The sequence below is a fragment of the Hyla sarda genome, chromosome 6 (assembly GCF_029499605.1).
Source record: "Hyla sarda isolate aHylSar1 chromosome 6, aHylSar1.hap1, whole genome shotgun sequence".
Lineage (NCBI taxonomy): Eukaryota > Metazoa > Chordata > Amphibia > Anura > Hylidae > Hyla > Hyla sarda.
The window spans coordinates 241,451,700-241,472,527 of NC_079194.1; the positions used below are offsets into that span (position 1 = coordinate 241,451,700).

The following is a 20,828-nucleotide window of genomic DNA, read 5'->3' on the forward strand; positions in this document are numbered from 1 at the left end:
GTTAAAATACCGGATTGTCAATCGTCACAAATGGTTTATATCTTCCTTGTCTGCAGTCACTATTATCTCTCCGTAGCATGTGAAATACTGCAATAGAGGTTCATTGATGAGAAACATTAGCCTTGCCAAGTTTGGGTCCAGAATGTACAAATTTCATTGATTTTAGCCTCCGAATGTTGACAACAGGGTGTTTGATATATTGGCATAGTGATCAGGGGAAGCATAGTGGCACAAAATTTATATACGTAGGTGTTGGAATTAATTGGCTTTTATTGGCTGAATTCAATTGTCATCTGACCTCTCCGAAGAGGCTTTGCTTCCAATGCTGCAGATTAGAGATTTGATCCATATCATTGCTAGCGAACACCATAGTATATGCAATGTAAACCACTTTCCAAATTTGTCTTAAAGGGGTACTCCAGTGGAAAACATTTTTTTAATCAACTGGTGCCAGAAAGTTATACAGATTTGTAAATTACTTCTATTTAAAAATCTTAATCCTTCCAGTACTTATCAGCTGCTGTATACAACAGAGGAAGTTGAGTTGTTCTTTTCTGTCTGATCACAGTGCTCTCTGCTGACACCTCTGTCCGTGTCAGGAACTGTCCAGAGCAGGATAGGTTTGCTATGGGGATTTGCTCCTGCTCTGGACAGCTCCTGATATGGAAAGAGGTGTCAGCAGAGAGCACTGTGGTCAGACTGAAAATAAATTCAAAAAGAAAAGAACTTCTTGTGGAGCATACAGAAGCTCATAAGTACTGGAAGGATTAAGATTTTTAAATAGAAGTAATTTACAAATCTGGTTATCTTTCTGGCACCAGTTAAATAAAAAAAAAAAAAAAAAAAAATAGTTTTCCACCAGAGTACCCCTTTAAATGGAGATGTTTGAGATCAGAAAAAAAGGGTCTGTTTTTTCCAGCAATAGAACCACTCATTTCCTGTGTCAAGTATTGCCCCTTAGCCCCATTTACTTGAGAGTAAACAAAGCACCAGAGTGGATAGAATAGGAATGGGAGGGGCACTTGACCAGTGTAGTCTGTTTAGCATTGGAATGGGAGGGGCACTTGACCAGTGTAGTCTGTTTAGCATTGGAATGGGAGGGGCACTTGACCAGTGTAGTCTGTTTAGCATTGGAATTGGAGGGGCACAATGGGACTGGTGATGTACGACTATGATGATGTATGACTAAACCCTACAGGGCTACTAGATAGTTAAGTTAACAGGGCAGATTAAGCTGCCTTCAAGTCCTTCTCCTGCTGGGCTACTTAGATATCAGTTCTGGGCTACTTAGATAACAGGTTACATTAAAGGGGTACTCAACTGGAATTTTTTTTTTTTTTTATCAACTGATGACAGAAAGTTAAACAGATTTGTAAATTACTTCTATAAAAAATTCTTAAACCTTCCAGTACTTATAAACTTCCGTGTGCTCCACAAGAAGTTCTTTTCTTTTTGAATTTCTTTCTGTCTGACCACAGTGCTCTCTGCTGACACCTCTGTCCATGTCAGGAACTGTCCAGAGTAGGAGCAAATCCCCATAGTAAACCTATCCTGCTCTGGACAGTTCCTGAAATGGACAGAGGTGTCAGCAGAGAGCCCTGTGATCAGACAGAAAAGAACTTCAAAAAGAAAATAACTTTCTCTGTAGTATACAGCAGCTGATAAGTACTGGAAGGATTACGATTTTTTAATAGAAGTAATTTACAAATCTGTATAACTTTCTGGCACCAGTTGATTTAAAATAAATTGTTTTCCACCGGAGTACCCCGTTAGGCCTGAATCCACCTCACTGGAAGTGGTTCTCTGATTATTGCTACTCGTTCAAAAATCTGATGAGTTACAGAGAAATGTTCAGTTGAGGAATCCCCTTCTCTGATCTTTGCTTAGTATTAATTCAACCTGAAGACATATATTAGCTATAACAGGTTTTTAGCCAGAAAAATTACCTGCCTGACTACATGATTTGGATATAGGGGGATAGCTATCAAACAAGGCCGGTGGGGCAGCGAGAAGTTTCTGTGAACCACCCTCGTGACTTGTGGTTCAGGCAGCATGAAAGCGACAACAGGTTCACTTTAAAGCATTGCTGTCATTAAAATTTACTTTTGAAGTCTAGCACAGTCATATGGAAAATGATTATTGGTTGGAGGCTGAGTACTGAGACCCCCTATGATCAGTAGCCATAGCCAGGTGCTTATTAATTGGACTTTGTGCTGGCAGTGCACTTTATTCCCTGGCTCGGCACGCAGTCCGACTAATTCGCTCCATTATAGTCTATAGATGATTCCTCACAAAGGTTGTCTCTTTGCTGCTTAGTAATGCAGCTGTCACGTTTTGCCATTCCTTATCTACGCCTGCTTTATAAATCAGAATTTTTCACAAATACAGTTTGGTGGCGAGCCTTTTAAGAATGTTCTGAATATAACATTTGCATACAAAAGATAGAATACTAAAAGTAATCCAAACCTCAACATCATATTAATATTAAACAGACGTAGGCTACACGATAAATGTTTTCTGAATAGGACATTCTCTGCTTTAAACCATGGGAAACTAAGGATAAAGAGGAAATAACTTTGCTGTAAAAACAGCCGTTTCAGCTGCAGAGAGAGATTTTGTAGGTATTTTGTTATGTCTTCTTGGGTTGGGTTCACACTGTGTTTAGTGTGTAAACTTTAATGGGTACTCTACTGGAAAACATTTGTTTCTAAGTCAACTGGTGCCAGAAAGTTAAACAGATTTGTAAATGACTTCTATTTAAAAATCCTAATCCTTCCAGTACTTATCAGCTGCTGTATGCTCCACAGGAAGTTCATTTCTTTTTTCATTTCTTTTCTGTGTGACCACAGTGTTTTCTGCTGCCACCTCTGTCAATGTCAGGAACTGTCCAAAGCAGGATAGGTTTGCTATGGGGATTTGCTCCTACTCTGGACAGCTCCTGATATGGAAAGAGGTGTCAGCAGAGAGCACTGTGGTCAGACTGAAAATAAATTCAAAAAGAAAAGAACTTCTTGTGGAGCACACGGAAGTTTATAAGTACTGGAAGGTTTAAGAATTTTTTATAGAAGTAATTTACAAATCTGTTTAACTTTCTGTCATCAGTTGATAAAAAAAAAAAAAAATTCCAGTTGAGTACCCCTTTAATGTAACCTGTTATCTAAGTAGCCCAGAACTGATATCTAAGTAGCCCAGCAGGAGAAGGACTTGAAGGCAGCTTAATCTGCCCTGTTAACTTAACTATCTAGTAGCCCTGTAGGGTTTAGTCATACATCATCATAGTCGTACATCACCAGCTCCTGATATGGACAGAGGTGTCAGCAGAGAGCACTGTGGTCAGACAGAAAGGAAATTCAAAAATAAAAGAACTTCCTGTGCAGCACAAAGTAGCTGATAAGTACTGTACGGAATAAGATTTTTAAATAGAAGTAATTTGCAAATCTGTTTAACTTTCTGGCACCAGTTGATTGAGGATTTTTTTCCCCAGTGTAGTACCACTTTAACATGTTAAATGTAGTACCACTTTAACAGATTTCTGAAGCAAGTACCATTTTATTCTAAGCCACCTGAACTCCCTGCAGAGTGGTGGTAGTTTTGACAACCACCTGACATATTTTGTTGTAAAATATGTGTCCGGTGACTATCAGCAATATCACTGCTCTGCCAGAAGAGGAGAGAAGGGCGTAACACAAGGCCAACCTACCTGGCATACTTGAGAAAACTCTGATAATGTAACTATAAGTTAGTTTCAATAACAGCTATATCATCAAAGATTCCTTGGGGCTTATGATGTATCCCCCTGTATGCCTTAAAAGTGGCTGTTCTTCCAAAATATACTTTTGATAGAAGGACAAGCTTTAGGCTGGGTTCACACTGTCTTTTTTAAATCAATATTTTGTTTTAGTATTTTTGACCAAAACCAGCAGTGTAACCAACATAGAGAAAAACTATTGGTAAGATTTGGACTTTTCTCTGTATTGGGCCAAAATACCTTCTATGCTATAGATCCCTCTATTATTATTAGTGTTCGTCCCAAAGAGATGAACAAATAATAGATACATCAAAGTGACCGAAGGAATCTCTTTTTTTAAACATGGCACCTAAAGAAGTAAAAGGTTTGTTTTTTGAAGCCAGCTGGGATATGTAATGATTTAATTTATGGCTTTTATGATACAGATCTAGAACTTCTATAACACTCACTTGGTTCTGAGATTCCCGGATGCCAAGTGGCTCTGAACGGTGTGCCAACGACCTCTTCCTGGTTTTCCCAGGCCCGGTTCGCTGTGATGGCTTTGAGAAGACATACTGATCTTCATGCTGTCATTTCGAAACTGCTTGTCTCCCATCCGACCATCTTTATCCAACAAACCAGAGGTGCCGCAAGCAGCTGATTTACTACCAGACAATACTGTGCCACTGAAATATGCCCACGAGCAAAGAAAGGACACGCAAATGTGAACACAGAAACACACAGTGAGGGGAAAAACATATACACACACAAAGACACCAGAAAAAGAGAGAAAGAGAGATAGGTCAGCTCTGCAAACCAATAGCGTAATACAACATATACAAAAATAACCAAAGCATATTTCGTTAGAAGAGGGAGGAAGACGGCAGCCCGGGAATGATGACGGTAAAAAGTTCCACATCTCAAGAAACAACATAGGGTTAACATGGAGAAAATCTGTCGGGAAAGGCACCAGACAGCTAGCCAGCCACAGGAAGAAAGAGGCGTGTTAGTGAATCAGACTACACAGTGCGGATGTAGAGCACACTCTGCTATAACGGGCAACCCTTCCTGGCATTGAATGGAAAGGGAGGAGAGGCGTAGGGAGGCTAGATAGGAGGCGCGTCCGTTAGTGGAAGCTAGGATGGGTTGCTCGTCTCCATGGATTTATCCGCCCATGGGGGTGAAGTGGAGCGAGGGTTAGAGGAGCAGGTGGGAGGAGGCGTGTGAGAGGAGCTGGGGTGTTGTACATACTCACTACATCAACCATACCAGGCAATAGAAAGACTCACTTGAGGGCCAGCCTTGGGTCACCATAGGGGGCGTAAGGTGAAATGTTTAGGATAAACTCCTTTGGAGGGTAAGAGCTCCATTTCTGGTGGGCTGTGCTGTCATTGTTATTCCAAAAGTCTTTGTCTAGATCACTAAATTGGCAGAAAAAGAGAAAAAACAAAAAAAAGAAATACTAGAAAAAGCCTGAATCCCTGGTATGGAGCGAACGAGGAGGAAGGGAATTAATGTCACATAGTGGCCTGTAGTGTAGGGAGAGACATGGAAAAGGAGAAAGACGTTTGTTTGTTAATTATCGGATCCAGGTTCTCTGGAGGAGAGGAGGGAGGCAAGAGTTTAATATAGGAAAGTTGAGTTGGCAGCACAGAGCAGATCCAGAGAGCTGAAAGAGAGGGAGGGAAAAAGAAAGCATTGATTATGTCACCGAGAAGTGTCACCTCTTCCCACTTCTTCTGGTTTTTCCTGTTGTACTTGTCATGAACCCAAATTAATTACCCTCCTCTGTACAACAGTCAAGGTACTCAATACTGAAGACATAGGTGCTCTAATGAAGGGAGGCTGGGAAAGCCTCCTTCGCCAGTGCCAACCGTAGAGAGTAGAGTACACCCTTAGGTCACATCTCCTCTGAGCTACAAGAAGCTGGAGTTGGGTGCAATGTAGGTAAATGATGATCGGGGACTGACCCTCCTGCTCATTAAAAAGTTGCTGAATGTTTGCTCGCCCTAACCTTTAAATGGATTTTCTTAGGCTCTATAAATAGAAGCTTCTTTAATTACCGTAGGTCAGAGAAATTATTTCACAAGCGGCTAGTCATTCACCCTACGTACCGCATCAAATCGCCTGTTTAAATACAATGCTAAATCCTGTAATCTCAAGCATTGCTCTTAGAAATCCCCTAAACCAGAGGGCTTAATAGAAAAGACGAGTGTTACGCAGTGAGTTAACCCTCGGAGAATGATGTGTTACCGATGATTTGGGTGTGATAGGATCTGACTGGCGGGTTAGACTTTTGTGTAATTTCTTAATGGGTTGCTCCTCTGTGATTGCTTGTTTGTGGTAAGATACTTTTGTTAGCTTGATGAGGAAACAATGAGGTCTGTGTTATTATACTGCGGGTGCACAATTAATCAACCTTCAGAAAACCCCAGCTAGTGCCAGCTGATAACACCCAATCGGAGAAACAGTCTGTGCCACTTGCTTTGTGACTTGTAGGTATGTGTTCCAAGTGTATGTGAGACACATTTAGAAGAATTGTCCAGCAGCAGAACATGAATGGCATTGTGGGGATTACTTACATAGAAGTGGTTGTCACAGTCTGAAATGTCTGATTTACTTTGGTTATCATTAGCTAAAAGACGGTAAAATCTACTGACTTTATTGGGAGCAGTCAAATGTCTAAAGTGTGTGGGGGTCTCCGTGTTCGATTTCAACTGCCCGACTCTTTTAAAAAGATAAAAATACAGAGTTGTCTACCGTCAGCTTACCCCTTCATTGAGAACACCAATATATGGGTATAGAGAAAACGGGAGAGATAGCTGTTGGCTGAATGAACATTTGGCTGACAGTTATTGGAGTTGTATGGCCATCTTAAAGGTTGTCCAGGGAAAAATATCTAATTCCCTATCTACAGGATAGCACAGCACTGTGGCATCTCTTAAGCAAATGAATGGACCATGTGCCGTCTACAACAGACACTCTAAGAGCCAGGCCCCCGGGATAACATACTCTTTCCTTGTGGATAGGGGATAGGATAGTTTTTGTCAGACAGCCCCTTTAAGACACATTTAGTAGAATTGTCCAGCAATAGAACATGAATAGCCAGTGTTTTATAGATGTAGTTGTGACAGTCTGAAATGACTGATTGACTTTGGCTTCATGAGTTCAGCATCACCTGAACCACCATGATATGGTATCACGTCAGGGCAGCTCTGTGCTGTGCTTAAGCAAAGAAAGTACTAAGAGCATTCTGGTTTTTAATGTTATAGCATAACATTAAAGGGGTATTCCGGGCAAAAACATTTTATCCTCTATCCAAAGGATAGGGAATAAGATGTCTGATCGCGGGGGGCCCGCCACTGGGACCCCCCCGCGATCTCCCTACAGCACCCGCATTCTATGCGGGTGCTGAATCTCCTGTTTCAGAAACCTCCGGGTTTCCGGGACTGGGGACGTGACGTTACGCCACGCCCCCTCCATTCATGTCTATGGGAGGGGGCGTGACGCCCGTCACGCCCCCTCCCATAGACATGAATGGAGGGGGCGTGGCGTGACATCACGTCCCCAGTCCCGGAAACCTGGAGGTTTCCAAAACTGGAGACGCAAGTCCCGCATAGAATGCGAGTACTGCAGGGAGATCGCGGGGGGTCCCAGTGGCGGGCCCCCCACGATCAGGCATCTTATTCCCTATCCTTTGGATAGGGGATAAAATGTTTTTGCCTGGAATACCCCTTTAAATCCTAATACCAAAAATATTTCTTCTTTTAAGAACTTTGAGTTAAGATTGATCTTTCAAACACACACAAATGGATATCACCTTGGTTTTCCTGATCTACGACATAGTGACACACAGGAGGTTTGTCTGGTCAGTATAAGGTCAGGACCACACGGAGCAAGACGTTTCTTCTGCAGTTCTTGCTGTACTTCTGCAGGGAATTCCTGTTATACTGACTGCAGTGAAAATTCATACGAATGAGAATGCGGGGGATCTGAAAATCTGCAGAATGCTTATGTTTCCACATAGAAAAATCTGCACAAATCTGCAGTATTATTACCACTTGTGGACCTGGCCTTAAGTCTCATGCGGACAGCCGTGTGGACCATAGAGGTGCATGAGCCTTCAATTGAGCTTCCCTAAGTAAACAAATCACGGCATGTTGTGTATAAGTCTGTATAGAGGTATGCTACCCTTGTAGTACTGCTTCTAGCTGAGAATATTTTCATATACCCAGAGTCTGATGAAGTTTTTACATCCGTAAAGGGAGACTGTACAGCTTCAGTCTTTAAAGGGGTACTCCCGTGGAAAACTTTTTTTTTAATCAACTGGTGCCAGAAAGTTAAACAGATTTGTAAATCCCTTCTATTAAAAAATCTTAATCCTTCCAGTACTTTTTAGGGGCTGTATACTAAAGAGAAATCCAAAAAAGAAATGCATTTCCTCTGATGTCATGACCACAGTGCTCTCTGCTGACCTCTGCTGTCCATTTTAGGAACTGTCCACAGCAGCATATGTTTGCTATGGGGATTTTCTCCTGCTCTGGACAGTTTCTAAAATGGCTATGTGCATACAGGCTCTGTGTATATGCGCTACCATGCACATATGTAAGGCTAGAGCCGTGCTTTCCAACATGTGTGCCTTTAGCTGTTGCAAAATACAACATCCATCATGCTGGAAATTGTAGTTTTGCAACAGCTGGTTGGGAAACCATGGCCGAGAAGAATTACTCCCCCCCTGATGGATATTGCAGAATCCAAAAGTAGAAGAATCAATACAATAACCAGCCTGGTTCATGACACTATTCTGTGTAGGTGTTGAGGATGCCATGATCTGCACAAGGTTGGAACAGGTCATGATTTGAACAAGGCCCTTACATTTTTACATTTTGAGAATATGAGGATCAATCCTACCCTATGCAAAACTCTTAGTCCGTCATCATTGACTTAAAAAGTGACAGGATGTGAGCAGTGATGAGGACAACGATTTGACATCCAATATCATAAGTCAAGGCAGAAGCACTGCAGGAGCAACGCCTAAGAACTGAATATATGAGCTAAAACTGAGAGGATCCAAATAAAGAAAAATGTGATCACTCCCGCTATACCAGTGTTTAACAAAATTAGATGTTATAATTAATGTGTGGCCTTTGTAATGCAGAGATATGTGGGCTGTTCATTTCCCTTCTACCAGTGGCTTATTACATGTATATTATGGATTTTGTGCTAGAGAAGACGATTAAAGTCGAACACAAAAAAAAAAAAAAAAAAAACAGTACCTTGAATTATTTTAACACACCACAGGGGTTGTCCTCAGATCACAACATATCACCTATCCACAGGAAGGGGTGAAGTATTTCATCAATCGCTCTGACCGGGGCATGGAACATCTGTCGAGGTCTCATCAGTAGGAGGACCCCCACCATAAGTTACTTATCATCTGTGCTATGGATAGGTGATACGTTTTAATCTTGGGATAACCCATCTGAGGCTATTTCGGCAGCTCAATGGGTAGAGTACTGTAGATTTTTAGCACCGGGGTCCAAGGTTTGAATCTTTCCACGGCCGGCCTCTGCAATTGGATTCATTCCAATTGTATAGACCAGTTTCTGTCCACACTCCATATACATGGAGTAGTTCTATGGAAGCAGGTCTAGTTCAAAGTGGCCCTGTTACATCTATCATATAAGCTTTCTGCTCTCTCTCTCATATGTGTAACTCAAAGAGGGCAGCAAAAATCACCAAGCAGCCTGATATATATCTTTGTGAGAAAATATTCAGTATCATTTTTCATGCTTAGTCCAGTGGGTGGTCCTATCATTGAATGGCACTGTCCACTGGACTCCACAGAATAGAAAGAGAAGGGATTTCAATTAAAAGTTACAAGTTATACTGAATCTTTTCACACAAAGATATATAACTGCTCAGCATTTCCTGCTCTATAACATGATGTTGATATATTAGATAGTATTTCCATGGGGATGGGTTCCCTTTAAGCGTGTGAGATAGGGACATTATATTGTAAGTCTATTTAGGACAGATTTGGCTTTGTACGACACTAGGGAATATGCTGGTATTGTTATATCAGCTATAGGAAACAATATCAATAATTGAACAAAAATAAGGCTGCATTCACACCACATTTTTGCAATACAGTTCTCGTATCAGGTTTTTGATGAAAAACGGATTCCTCAAAACCTGACTAAACTGTATCAAAATGTGTGTACAAATTTGAACCCGTGTACAGTTAAAAACCGTATAAGGTTTGAAAAATTATGTCCGGTTGCATCCGTTTTTTAAGAAAAAAACATATATACGTTTTTAACTTTTCACTCCATTTTGAATAAAGTTTCACTTGTTTGATTGAAATTCCAAGAAAAAAACCTGTGCAAAGTCAAAAACCGTATGGTGAAAACCTGATGGAACCGTACGTACATACAGTTCTGTACGGTTCCCATTGACTCCCATGTAACGTATACGGTTTAATACAGTTTTTCACCTGGACCAAAAACCGTGGTAGACTACGGTTTTGGGTATGGAAAAAAAACCTGTCAAAACTGTACAGGATACGAAACGGACACAACCTGATGCAACGTTTGGCATACGGTTTTCAATGGAGAGTCAATGCATACGGTTTTCAATATGGTTCCATACGGTTTTCACATTGAAAACGTATACGGGAACTGTATTGCAAAAACGTGGTGTGAATGCAGCCTAATATTGGTTTAGCTCTAACCGCAGCTATTAGCCTGGTTGGGAGTATGGGAGTTCATATCTATTTTGGGCTCTAGAAAAGCAATGACCAGTCTCAAAAGATGTGGTTATAATGATATTTTTAAGCATTTGCTTAAAGTTTAGCACTGCAGCCAAGGGCTTGAATAAAGTCTTATAGATTCAATAGATTAGCAAGAAGTAGGGGACAGATAGAAAAGGGTATGAAACTACATGATCAGACGACACATGTCTTATTGTCTTGAAGTCTGTAACCATGGAAACACATAGTTCTACATAGTAACTGTAAACAAAAAGAAGAGAATAATTTAAATCAACTATTTGAAAAGTTACTTTTTTCTTGCATTTTATTTTCTTTGCATTGCATCTTCGGTATATACTCGAGTATAAGCCGAGTTTTTCAGCACGATTTTTATGTTTCTGGCTTTAGCTGTGAGGGGATGGCCAACCATCTCCGCCTGTCAATATCAGTGGTCTTCAACCTGTGGACCTCCAGATGTTGCAAAACTACAACTCCCAGCATGCCCGGACAGCCATCGGCTGTCCGGGCATGCTGGGAGTTGTAGTTTTGAAACATCTGGAGGTCCGCAAGTTGAAGACCACTGCCGGGCCTTCATCATCCAGGCCTCCCTTTTGTTTTCTACTCACCTCCCTTCGGTGGGAAGGAAGGGTGAGCTGGTCCGGGCCGTCCATATTCGACCATCTATGCGGCAGGGACCGTCCGGTGGGGAGGGTTAGTCGTTCCGTGCTGTCCATCTTCACCAGGAGGCCCTCTTCTCCGCTCCGGACCAGCCCCGGACTAGTGACGCTGCCTTGACGACGATGCGCAGGGACATTTATGCGCAGGGACGTCACTGCGCGTCGTCATCAAGGCAACGTCACTAGTCCGGAGCCGGCCCGGAGCAGAGAAGTGGGCCTTCCGGTGAAGATGGACAGCCCGGAACGACTAACCCTCCCCACCGGACGGTTTCTGCAGCATAGGTGGTCGACTATGGACGGCCCGGACCAGCTCAAACTTCCTTCCCACCGAGAAACTGGGGAGGTGAGTAGAAAACAAAAGGGGGGTCTGGATGATGTTGAAGGCCTGGCAGTGGTCTTCAACCTGCGGACCTCCAGATGTTTCAAAACTACAGCTCCCAGCATGCCCGGACAGCCGATGGCTGTTTGGGCATGCTGGGAATTGTAGTTTTGCAACATCTGGAGGCCCGCAGGTTGAAGACCACTGAGAAGGGATTGACAGGCGGTGATGATGATAACGGGGGGGGGGGGGATGATGACGGGGGGTGTTAATGACGGGGGGTGATGACGTGGGGTGTTAATGATGGGGGTGTGGATGATGACAGGGGGGGGGGGGATGATGTATTTCCCGCCCTAGGCTTATAGTCAAGTCAATAACTTTTCCTGGGGTTTTGGGGTGAAATTAGGGGCCTCGGCTTATATTCGGGACGGCTTATACTCGAATATATACAGCATTAATAAATTGGTTGCAATGGTGAACATACCTTTGCTATTATTATCAGAAAAGTGACCCAAGTGTTGTTATTATTGCTTTTCTGAATCGATAACATATATATAGTCTGAAGTTCTATAAAACATACAAGGGCTTTTCTGAAAATGTAATGAACTATCTGGAAGAGTTGTGTGAGCAGTTCTTCTCTACAATTTCCACCAATATTATGACTGACCCTTTTCTAGTCACCAGCTTGTGAGGTGTTGCTTCTACAATGTTGAGCACATATATTAGATCTTAGTCCCTTTGGTCTGTCAGGATTGTAGTGAAGGGATCAAAGTTCTTGTTGGATAGACCTTTGCTCTGGGGGACCTGAATGTGTCACATACTTTGTATCTGGCTCTGGAGATGATTAGACGTGACTAAAGGCCAACTCTGCTACTTCCCAGCCCTTGCGAAGGCTTTGAAGTCAATTGGTAGTGCTGGACATTCTACCGGAAGTTCAAAGCCTCCCTTTGGTCATTTTCGGGTTCTGTACCATAATTAATCCTGCGATTTCTGCAACCTCTAGTGGGCCCCGCTCTCTACAGGTCTAACAAAAACAAAAGAAAATCTAAACTTGAAAAGCCGTGTACCCATTTCATTACCGATTCAAAGGACCATCAATAAGACGTTGCATTAGGAACACTTTCCTGTTTTATTCGACCCCATGCTAAATACCTATTACTGACATTTCTGTAGGGATATTTGATAATGTAACTCGCAAAAGCCCGTACAAATTCCCTGCCAATTCCATTAAATGAAGAGAAGAAAAGAAGGATCAGCATTTACCAAACCCTTTTATAAAATATCTTTGCAGTCCAGCTGACAGCATTACACGGGTCCATGGATATGGAACAAAAAATAGGACACACAGTGGTTTCCGCAATGCCATCTTTGTATGGTCAGAATGAATGCCTGGAACCTTGCTGTCACTGGAACCTCTTTTAACTATTACTGCTATAGAAATATGCCAAAGTCCCCAGGATTCAATCATTCTATTAATGTTCTGTAGCGTGTTTGACACTGACTGATTTCTTCTGCAGCTAATACATGGATATTTCTTTTTGCATCAATTTGGTGTCATTCCCATAAGCAGATAACCCATGAGTCCTGTATTTTCTGTAACTCTTTCTATTACTTTATGCAGCACTTGTATAAACTATTCCGTAACCCTATGAGAACCACATTAATCCCAACCTTGAATGCAATGCCTGGTGTCCTTGGACTGAAACGATAACAATATATTGGTTAAAAAGCTTACAGCTGAGGTTGGTATCGGCCAGCTACAACATTGTTTTCACAATAAGTTCCTAACAAGCAGTTAGAGCTACAATGATAAGTATAGGTGGTTAGGGAAATTACAATTCATAACATAGCTTAAAAAAAATGTTCTATTTAATTATATATATATATATATATATATATATATATATATATATATATATTAATTATAAGAGATAAACTAAACAACCCCTTTGAGGTAGTAGCCAATGTTTATGGTTAAAACGGAGGAAGATATTAACTAACGCATTTCAGACTTGCTACACAGATCCTTAGTCATAGTTAATCCAACCAAATGAGCTGGATGTGGTGTTTCAGAATAAATTATTTTCCATATATGGCAACCATTCATTAATCATTCAGACCCCAGACCAGGCCCCTAAGATTTGTAGACCCCAGATTAGTCCCACATAATATTAAACCCCAGACCCCTAAATTATTAAACCCGACTACTAAATTTTTTTGACTCTAACTTATCAGATCCCTAAATTATCAGTCACTAGACATACAACAGCATATTTGCTAGTCTTGGTGGTCTTCTTAGTCCTTTTAATTTGGGGCACCTCCTAAAACCCCTGAGCTAGAGTCAGGATGTGTGTGTGTCTCCTATACAAGGTCTTGATGTTAGCCAGCATTAGTAGTTTAAGGGGGCATCATTACTATACATTGGATGCTGATTGCATTAGGTTGTAGGGCCATTGCTGTGATGTAATAAGATAATGGCGGGAAGGCATATGTGTCCATCATACCCCTTCAACAGAGCTTCAAAAACAGTGCTAAAGAGAAAGGCTCCAAAAATAATAATGGCAGACACCCACACAGTAATATTATCTAGCTTTGTGCAGTACACATAAATAGTGCCCCATTAATGCTCACTTTTGGTAATAATGTTTACTTTTGATCTCACGTAAAAATAGTGCCTCTTTGTGTCCTACACACTTTCATAGTACCCTCTTTGTATGCCATACAGTACAAATGCCACCGTTACAGCTATGATGTCCCTTAAACTATTAATACACCGTGAGCATCCAATGTATAGTAATGATGGCCTTTCGCTGCCCCCTCACAGTACTGATGTGCACTTCGTTTTCCCTACAGTACTGATGCTCATTTAGTTTTTCTTCATAAGAATAATACCCCCTTAAAGGGGCACTCCGGTGGAAAATGTATTTTCAAACCAACTGATGCTAGAAAGTTAAACAGATTTGTAAATTACTTCTATATAAAAATCTTTCTCCTTCCAGTACTTTTCATCTGCTGTATGCTCCACAAGAAGTTGAGTTGTTCTTTTCTGTCTGAACACAGTGCTCTCTGCTGACACCTCTGTCCATGTCAGGAACTGTCCGGAGCAGGAGATGATTGCCATGGGGATTTGCTTCTGCTCTGGACAGTTCCTGAAATGGACAGAGGTGTCAGCAGAGAGCACTGTGGTCAGACAGAAAAGGACAACTCAACTTCCCGTGGAGCATACAGCAGCTGATAAGTACTAGAAGGATTAAGATTTTTTTTTTTTTACAAATCTGTTACATTGTTTGGCACCAGTTAAAAAAAAAAAGGTTTTCCACTGGAGTACCCCTTTAATGCCTCCTATACAGTAATGAGACTATGAACCCTGCACTAGGTCTCATATGTGAGCCCATTTCTGAATCTGCTTTAAAATCTAAACTGGACACCATATAGAATGAGTGACCAAACTAGTTATTTAGTGATTAAACTATGTTGTGCATACATGACCCTTTTAATGTATCCAATGCTCCAATAGTGTCCAATGATCCTATACCAGCTGCCTGGCATAGTTGTTATTATTTTGCTTTTATTGACAATCCTTTTCCTTGGCAGTTTTGCCTCCTATTTTCTACTGTAGTCATTGATATGAACACCTTTGAAAATATATTTTTATGAACACATTTGAAAATATATTTTTACTACTTCTTTTTTGTACTTCTTAAGGTATAAAAACTCTTTCTACATTTAGCTCCTCCTCTACAGTTTGCTATGGTTGCTCTGATTTACATATATATGAATATAAGCTTATGTGATACTCCCCTGCCAATTGTCTTTGGTGTGCAGCCTCCCTATCTACAGCCAGAGTGAGCTGCCCTCCAGGAATGCTCTCCCTTCTCTCCACTCTTTGAGCTCCTACCTGCTGCTATCTCTAACACTGATAGTAAAAAATTTCAATCTGATGGATATGACTTAACATTCCGGTTGATCATCCATCATATAACTATGACATTTCCAGGGTTATTGACTATGGCGGCACTTTGATCGTAAAGTTGTTTTTCCCCCAAAAAAAATCAAGTACATGTGTTGAATAGAATTCTATGTGTTCTGGCAGTCTAAGCTATGGTTCTCACACTACATAAACTAATATAATTGGCATTAAATGGATTTGTATGTGAGGGATTGTGTAAATGACTTTGTAATATTCAAGAACTGAACCTCAGGAGGAAAAGCATTGCCTCCCTATTAAAAGCTGACAATTTTCAATTAGATTTAAGGAAAGCTGCGTATGTGGATGTTGTGATTTCACTGATACATCTGGCAGGGCAGGGTGCCAGGATTCTTCCTAATCCCAAAAAAGCTGTCTTTTTTACCCATCCAGAGCCCAGAGGACGTATCACTTTCATAACCCTGTAAGTATACGATTACTGTCCATGTCCTCAATATAGATGTTACTATATCTGCACATACAATAAAGGATCTGTTATTTTTACCATTGCACAATACCCGTAGCTATATATCTATTACCTAGCTATTATGGTTAATTTAGGATATTTATTATTTATTGAGGTCCCTTATTGGGATAACAGGAATACCCCAATTTCTATTCTATCAAGCAGGGTAGCCACAACTGATTAAAGATGTAGCTAAAATGTGCATTATTCTTATAGTCCTTATATTCTTATAGTCCAGCTCTACAGTCACCTAGCTGCAAATGGATCATAATGCAATGTCTGACATATGACCACAAATCCATTTTAGTGTAATAGTCCTTACCTGCAGGCTGCAGGTAAGCATCATACAGAGCAGGATCTCACAGAACAGTTTATGCTAATATGGCCATTATATTGCAGGTTACAGATATTCCGATCTCCTAGTCCAGCCATACCAATGTTCCTGTCTTCTATAGAGTTCTATTCAGGCAGACTACTGGGAGAGAATAGTGTCATATAATCTATAATGAGCAAATTACAGGTCCTGAAGTCACAATCGTGTACCATCAATGACAGCTCGGTAACAGATTACATGCAATCTACACATCTAAAAGGGGAGTATAAAGCTAAAAAGAAAGATCATACAGTCAAGGAAAATCAAATCACTCCTTCAATCTAAAAGACAAGAATCACTGTAGAAAAGGAATTACAGGCATAAAAGCTATGAGCTCATGATGATACATATGTTTACAAGAAAAAGTAAATAGCAACACATAATACTAATAAACAAATTTGTTTGTACTTATTACTATTATGAACCAAACATAGCAACCACCAACCAACCAACCACCAGTCACCCAACCAACCAACCAACAATTAACCAACCAACCACCAACTAGTCATCGCCCAACCAATCAATTCTCACCGACAAAAGAAGGTAGGTTCTCTGTTACCTTGATATACTGGTGCTTAGAGCCATTTTTGGACAGAGTGATTCTTTCCGTGGCCCTGAGATGTTGTGACTCTATAATGCTTGTGTCGAAAAATGTACCATCGAATTTGTGAGGCGAGGCTCACACATCACCCGGGAAGTCATTACCCCCTAATCATCATGTTTAACTCCTCTATGCAGCATTGTGTGGATGCCAGGGGTATACTATGATTCATGACTAAACTAGAATGCACATATTAACCATTGATTGTCCAGGTTTCTCCGCCAGCTGCAGATGTCAGCCTCCTGCATGCAGCTGGCCAGGAATCTCAGGAGCAATTAATATTGATATTAAGCAGTGCTGATCTGCTGTGTCTGAGGGCAGCCATTTGTACCCAAAATAGCCGTATTTAATGATGCTCGTGGCAAAACAAATGCGTCACTGCACAGGAGAATAAATAAAATGTCTTGTGTCAGCGATAACATCGCACTCTGTTGTGTGAATAAAAAAATAATCGTGTTATACATATTAACTCTCCAAGTCTCTCTCTGCCATAGCCCGGTGCTGGTTCTATAGCGAGGGGATGGAGTCATCATGAAGACAGTCTGTATCATAGACAAATTAGTACTGCATGGAGCATATTGAGCCAAATAGTAAACTACAAATGGAGTTACTGGTTCCTTCCACCCTTCATCTCTGTGTAGGAGGCATCAGCACTTGCTTGTGAGATGACTCTGATAATAGGTTTTTCCTCTATTGTAGGATAATATTGCTGTGCTTGTGGAGAGGAAATAGAGGGGGACATTATGAGCTAGGGTGCACATCTTAGGGTGACCATACACTTTCAATAGCGGTCGATGGCCGATCTTTTGGCCAACAGCTCTCTCAGCTTCCCGATACATGTGTTCTTTATAGGAATGGGTAAATCATAGACATAACTTTGAAAAAGAAAGGTAGTATGCACTCACCGCTAGGCTATGGCTGTCATTCGTCGGAGTCTAGGGACATCGGTGGAATCGGCGTCTTCAAGGAGCGCTAGGAGGCTACACCGGTAGTCTTGCGGGATCTACCCACTTCATCCGGCCTCCTTCAAGACCGGATGGAGTGGGTAGATCCCGCGAAACTACCGGTGTAGCCTCCGAGCGGTCCTTGAAGACGCCGATTCCACCGATGTCCCCGGACTCCAATGAATGACAGCCATAGCCTAGCGGTGAGTGCATACTACCTTTCTTTTTCAAAGTTACTACTATACTTCAATTTCTTTGTATACAGTTTCTTTGTATATCTATACTAATACCCGGATCGCCATATCCATATGTATGTCTCCATATAGTCCGAAAATAGATTAGGAGTGGATATTCACCTTGTGAGTGCCCCGTTTGTTCTTCAATATTGTAAATCATAGACAGACAGCTCTGGCATCAGACTATCTCTACCACAATAGGGTCGGGCAGTTGAAATCTAACATGCCTAACTTTTCTTTCAACTGACATGGAGAATCAGGGGGCCGCCATACACTTTGGGCAGTCAGTGGGTTTAGCTGGCCTTTGTCTAAGGTGTGTGGGCACTTTTAAAGGACCCTATAAAAACCACATGGACTGCCTTTATATATATGCCCCTGTTTAGTGGTTAAGCTGCTCAAACACATAGCTGTCTGTTTGGCGAGCATCATTCACTCCGAATCCTCCCCCTCACCAATATATATGCATATTTGGCTTTGCCAAACTTGCATGTGTACTTTAAATGGAGATAGAAGGGTAAGCCTCTGGCAGCAGCTTATTTCCCCAAGAACAAAAGGATTGGAAAGTGAAAATCCAACAGTGTGACCCTTATCTTCCCTAACATTTGTTTTTAGGAAAAATTTGGAGGCCAACATACAAACAGATGGTCGTCTGGTCCCGCCAAAATTGTGGCTTAGGCTGACACTTATCTAATGTGTATTGCTGGTTTAACTTAAAGAGATATTCCCATCTTCTTATATTGGATAATGTAGTATATGCTATAATATTGTAATCAGTAGGGGTCTGACCTCAACATTATTTTAAGGGACAGGGATTCAGCTGGTATTTCTCTTGGCCATGCTGTTTAAAGAACTGCAATTGAATAGGTTGTGATGTGACTCTCTGCATATGGAGTGGCAGAAGTAAATCCTTGCAGTTGCTTCTTTTTGAAGATTGTGGGGACTTAATGCTGAAAATGTGTATTTTATTGCTACTATATATTATGTATTGCAATCTAGGACTAGGGTCCATTAAAGGGCTTATCCAGGAAAATTAATTGATGAGCCATTCTCAGGATAGGTCATCTTTATCAGGTCAGAGAGTGCCCAACACAAGCACCCTTGAGCCGTGAGCACATGGCCCATACATTGTGTAGTGGCCGTGCTGGGTGCTGGGTTACTGCAGCCCAGGTCCCATTCATTACACAATGTACAGAGCTGTTGGCATTTCACCAATCTGATTTTAATGACCTACGTCAGGCAAAGGCAACCTTCGGTACTGCAGATGTTTTGGACTACAACACCCATGATGCTCTTACAGCCAAAATGCTGACAAAGCATCATGGAAGATGTAGTCCAAAACATCTGCAGTGCTGAAGGTTGCCTATACCTGACCTACTGTATCATAATGATAGGTCATTAATACAATTTGGCCATAAAACGCCTTAAAACTGTAGGTTCATTTTAGAAAGTACCTTAAAGAATTTGTCTCATTGAGAGCATTTATCGCCTATCCACAGGACTGATGATGATTATGTGAAGGGACCATCACTGATCAAGAGAACTGCAATCCCCAATTTTTACTTGTGGATGGATCAGTAATGTGTTAGTGTGGTCACTGCTCAGTTCACTGCTATGGGATCATTGGAGATCATGATAGTCCCATAGACATTCACCATTCTCAAGGACCACTCAGAGACCAATGTTCTTTTCTGGGGGGTCCTGGCGGTCTGACCTAAAGCAATGAAAATGTTATCACCTATTTTGTGTATAGGAAATAAATGCTGTTTGTGGGCCAACCACTTTAAAGGGGTATTCCGGGCAAAAACATCTTATCCCCTATCGAAAGGATAGGGGATAAGATGTCTGATGTCCAGTGGTGGGCCCCCCGCGATCTCCCTGCAGCAGCCCGCATTCTATGCCTAGCTGCGTCTGCAGTTTCAGAAACCGCCGGGCTTCCGTGACCATTTATTTCTACGGGAGGGGGCATAACGGCCGCAACGCCCCCTCCCATAAACATGAATGGAGGAGCCGTGGCGTGATGTCACGTCCCCGTCTCGGAAGCCTGGCGGTTTCCGAAACTGCAGACACAGCTACGCATAGAATGCGGGCTGCTGCAGGGAGATCGGCGGCAGGCCCCCCACGATCAGACATCTTATCCCCTATCCTTTCGATAGGGGATAAGATGTTTTTGCCCGGAATACCCCTTTAATAGGTACAAAGCTTAAATATAAAGATATTTTTTATAGACTTTCATTACCTTTTTTATCTTCTGTAGTAGTTGAAAGTAAAAAGAATATCAATGATACTGACTGCACAGTTTTGTAGTTTGGACTGCCCCCTTACAGCAATTGGAGCACAGTAAGTGGACAAACCTGACAGCGATCTACACAATAAACACGGGAAGGTACTGCACAAGTAAACATGAAGACCTAAAACTACTATGAAAATCTGTTTATTTTTAGGTGGATCAGCTTTTCATGTACATACATTTTTAAAGTGAACCTACCCTTTCGCCACATTTATAATCCATGTGCAATACTGAATATATTTTAGGAAAGAACTCAATATTCTCAGAACAGTAATTCAGCCGACCAACCTCATTTGCAGCTAGTTAGTGCCAATTACTAGTGTCATAGTGTCATACATTCGGACAGATGTTGTAAGAGCTCCTCCTGCCCTCTATAATCACCAAGGTGTTTTTTTGTTTAACCCCGTTTAACATTGGACAAGAATTTCTGGTTTTATTACAGTATCAAAGAAAATCATTTGGACTTTTGGAAGTTATCTC

The 20,828-nt window shown here is 41.4% G+C and overlaps 1 protein-coding gene across 6 annotated transcripts in view; it reads right to left on the reverse strand.

The window, feature by feature from the left end:
• The window catches only part of SYT7 (synaptotagmin 7), a 526,341-nt gene that overhangs the window by 190,938 nt on the left and 314,575 nt on the right, over positions 1-20,828 (reverse strand). For 3 of the 6 annotated variants that reach the window (XM_056526815.1, XM_056526813.1, XM_056526814.1), the window contains exons 4-5: positions 5,017-5,148; positions 4,198-4,413 (exon numbers count right to left, since the gene is read on the reverse strand). The exons of 1 other annotated variant lie outside the window; for it this stretch is intronic. In XM_056526815.1, coding sequence (XP_056382790.1) covers positions 4,198-4,413; positions 5,017-5,148 — 348 coding nt within the window. Of the gene's footprint in view, positions 1-4,197; positions 4,414-5,016; positions 5,149-16,839; positions 16,978-20,828 lie in introns of those variants that run through there. 2 more of the 6 variants (XM_056526817.1, XM_056526816.1) reach the window with 2 other exon arrangements.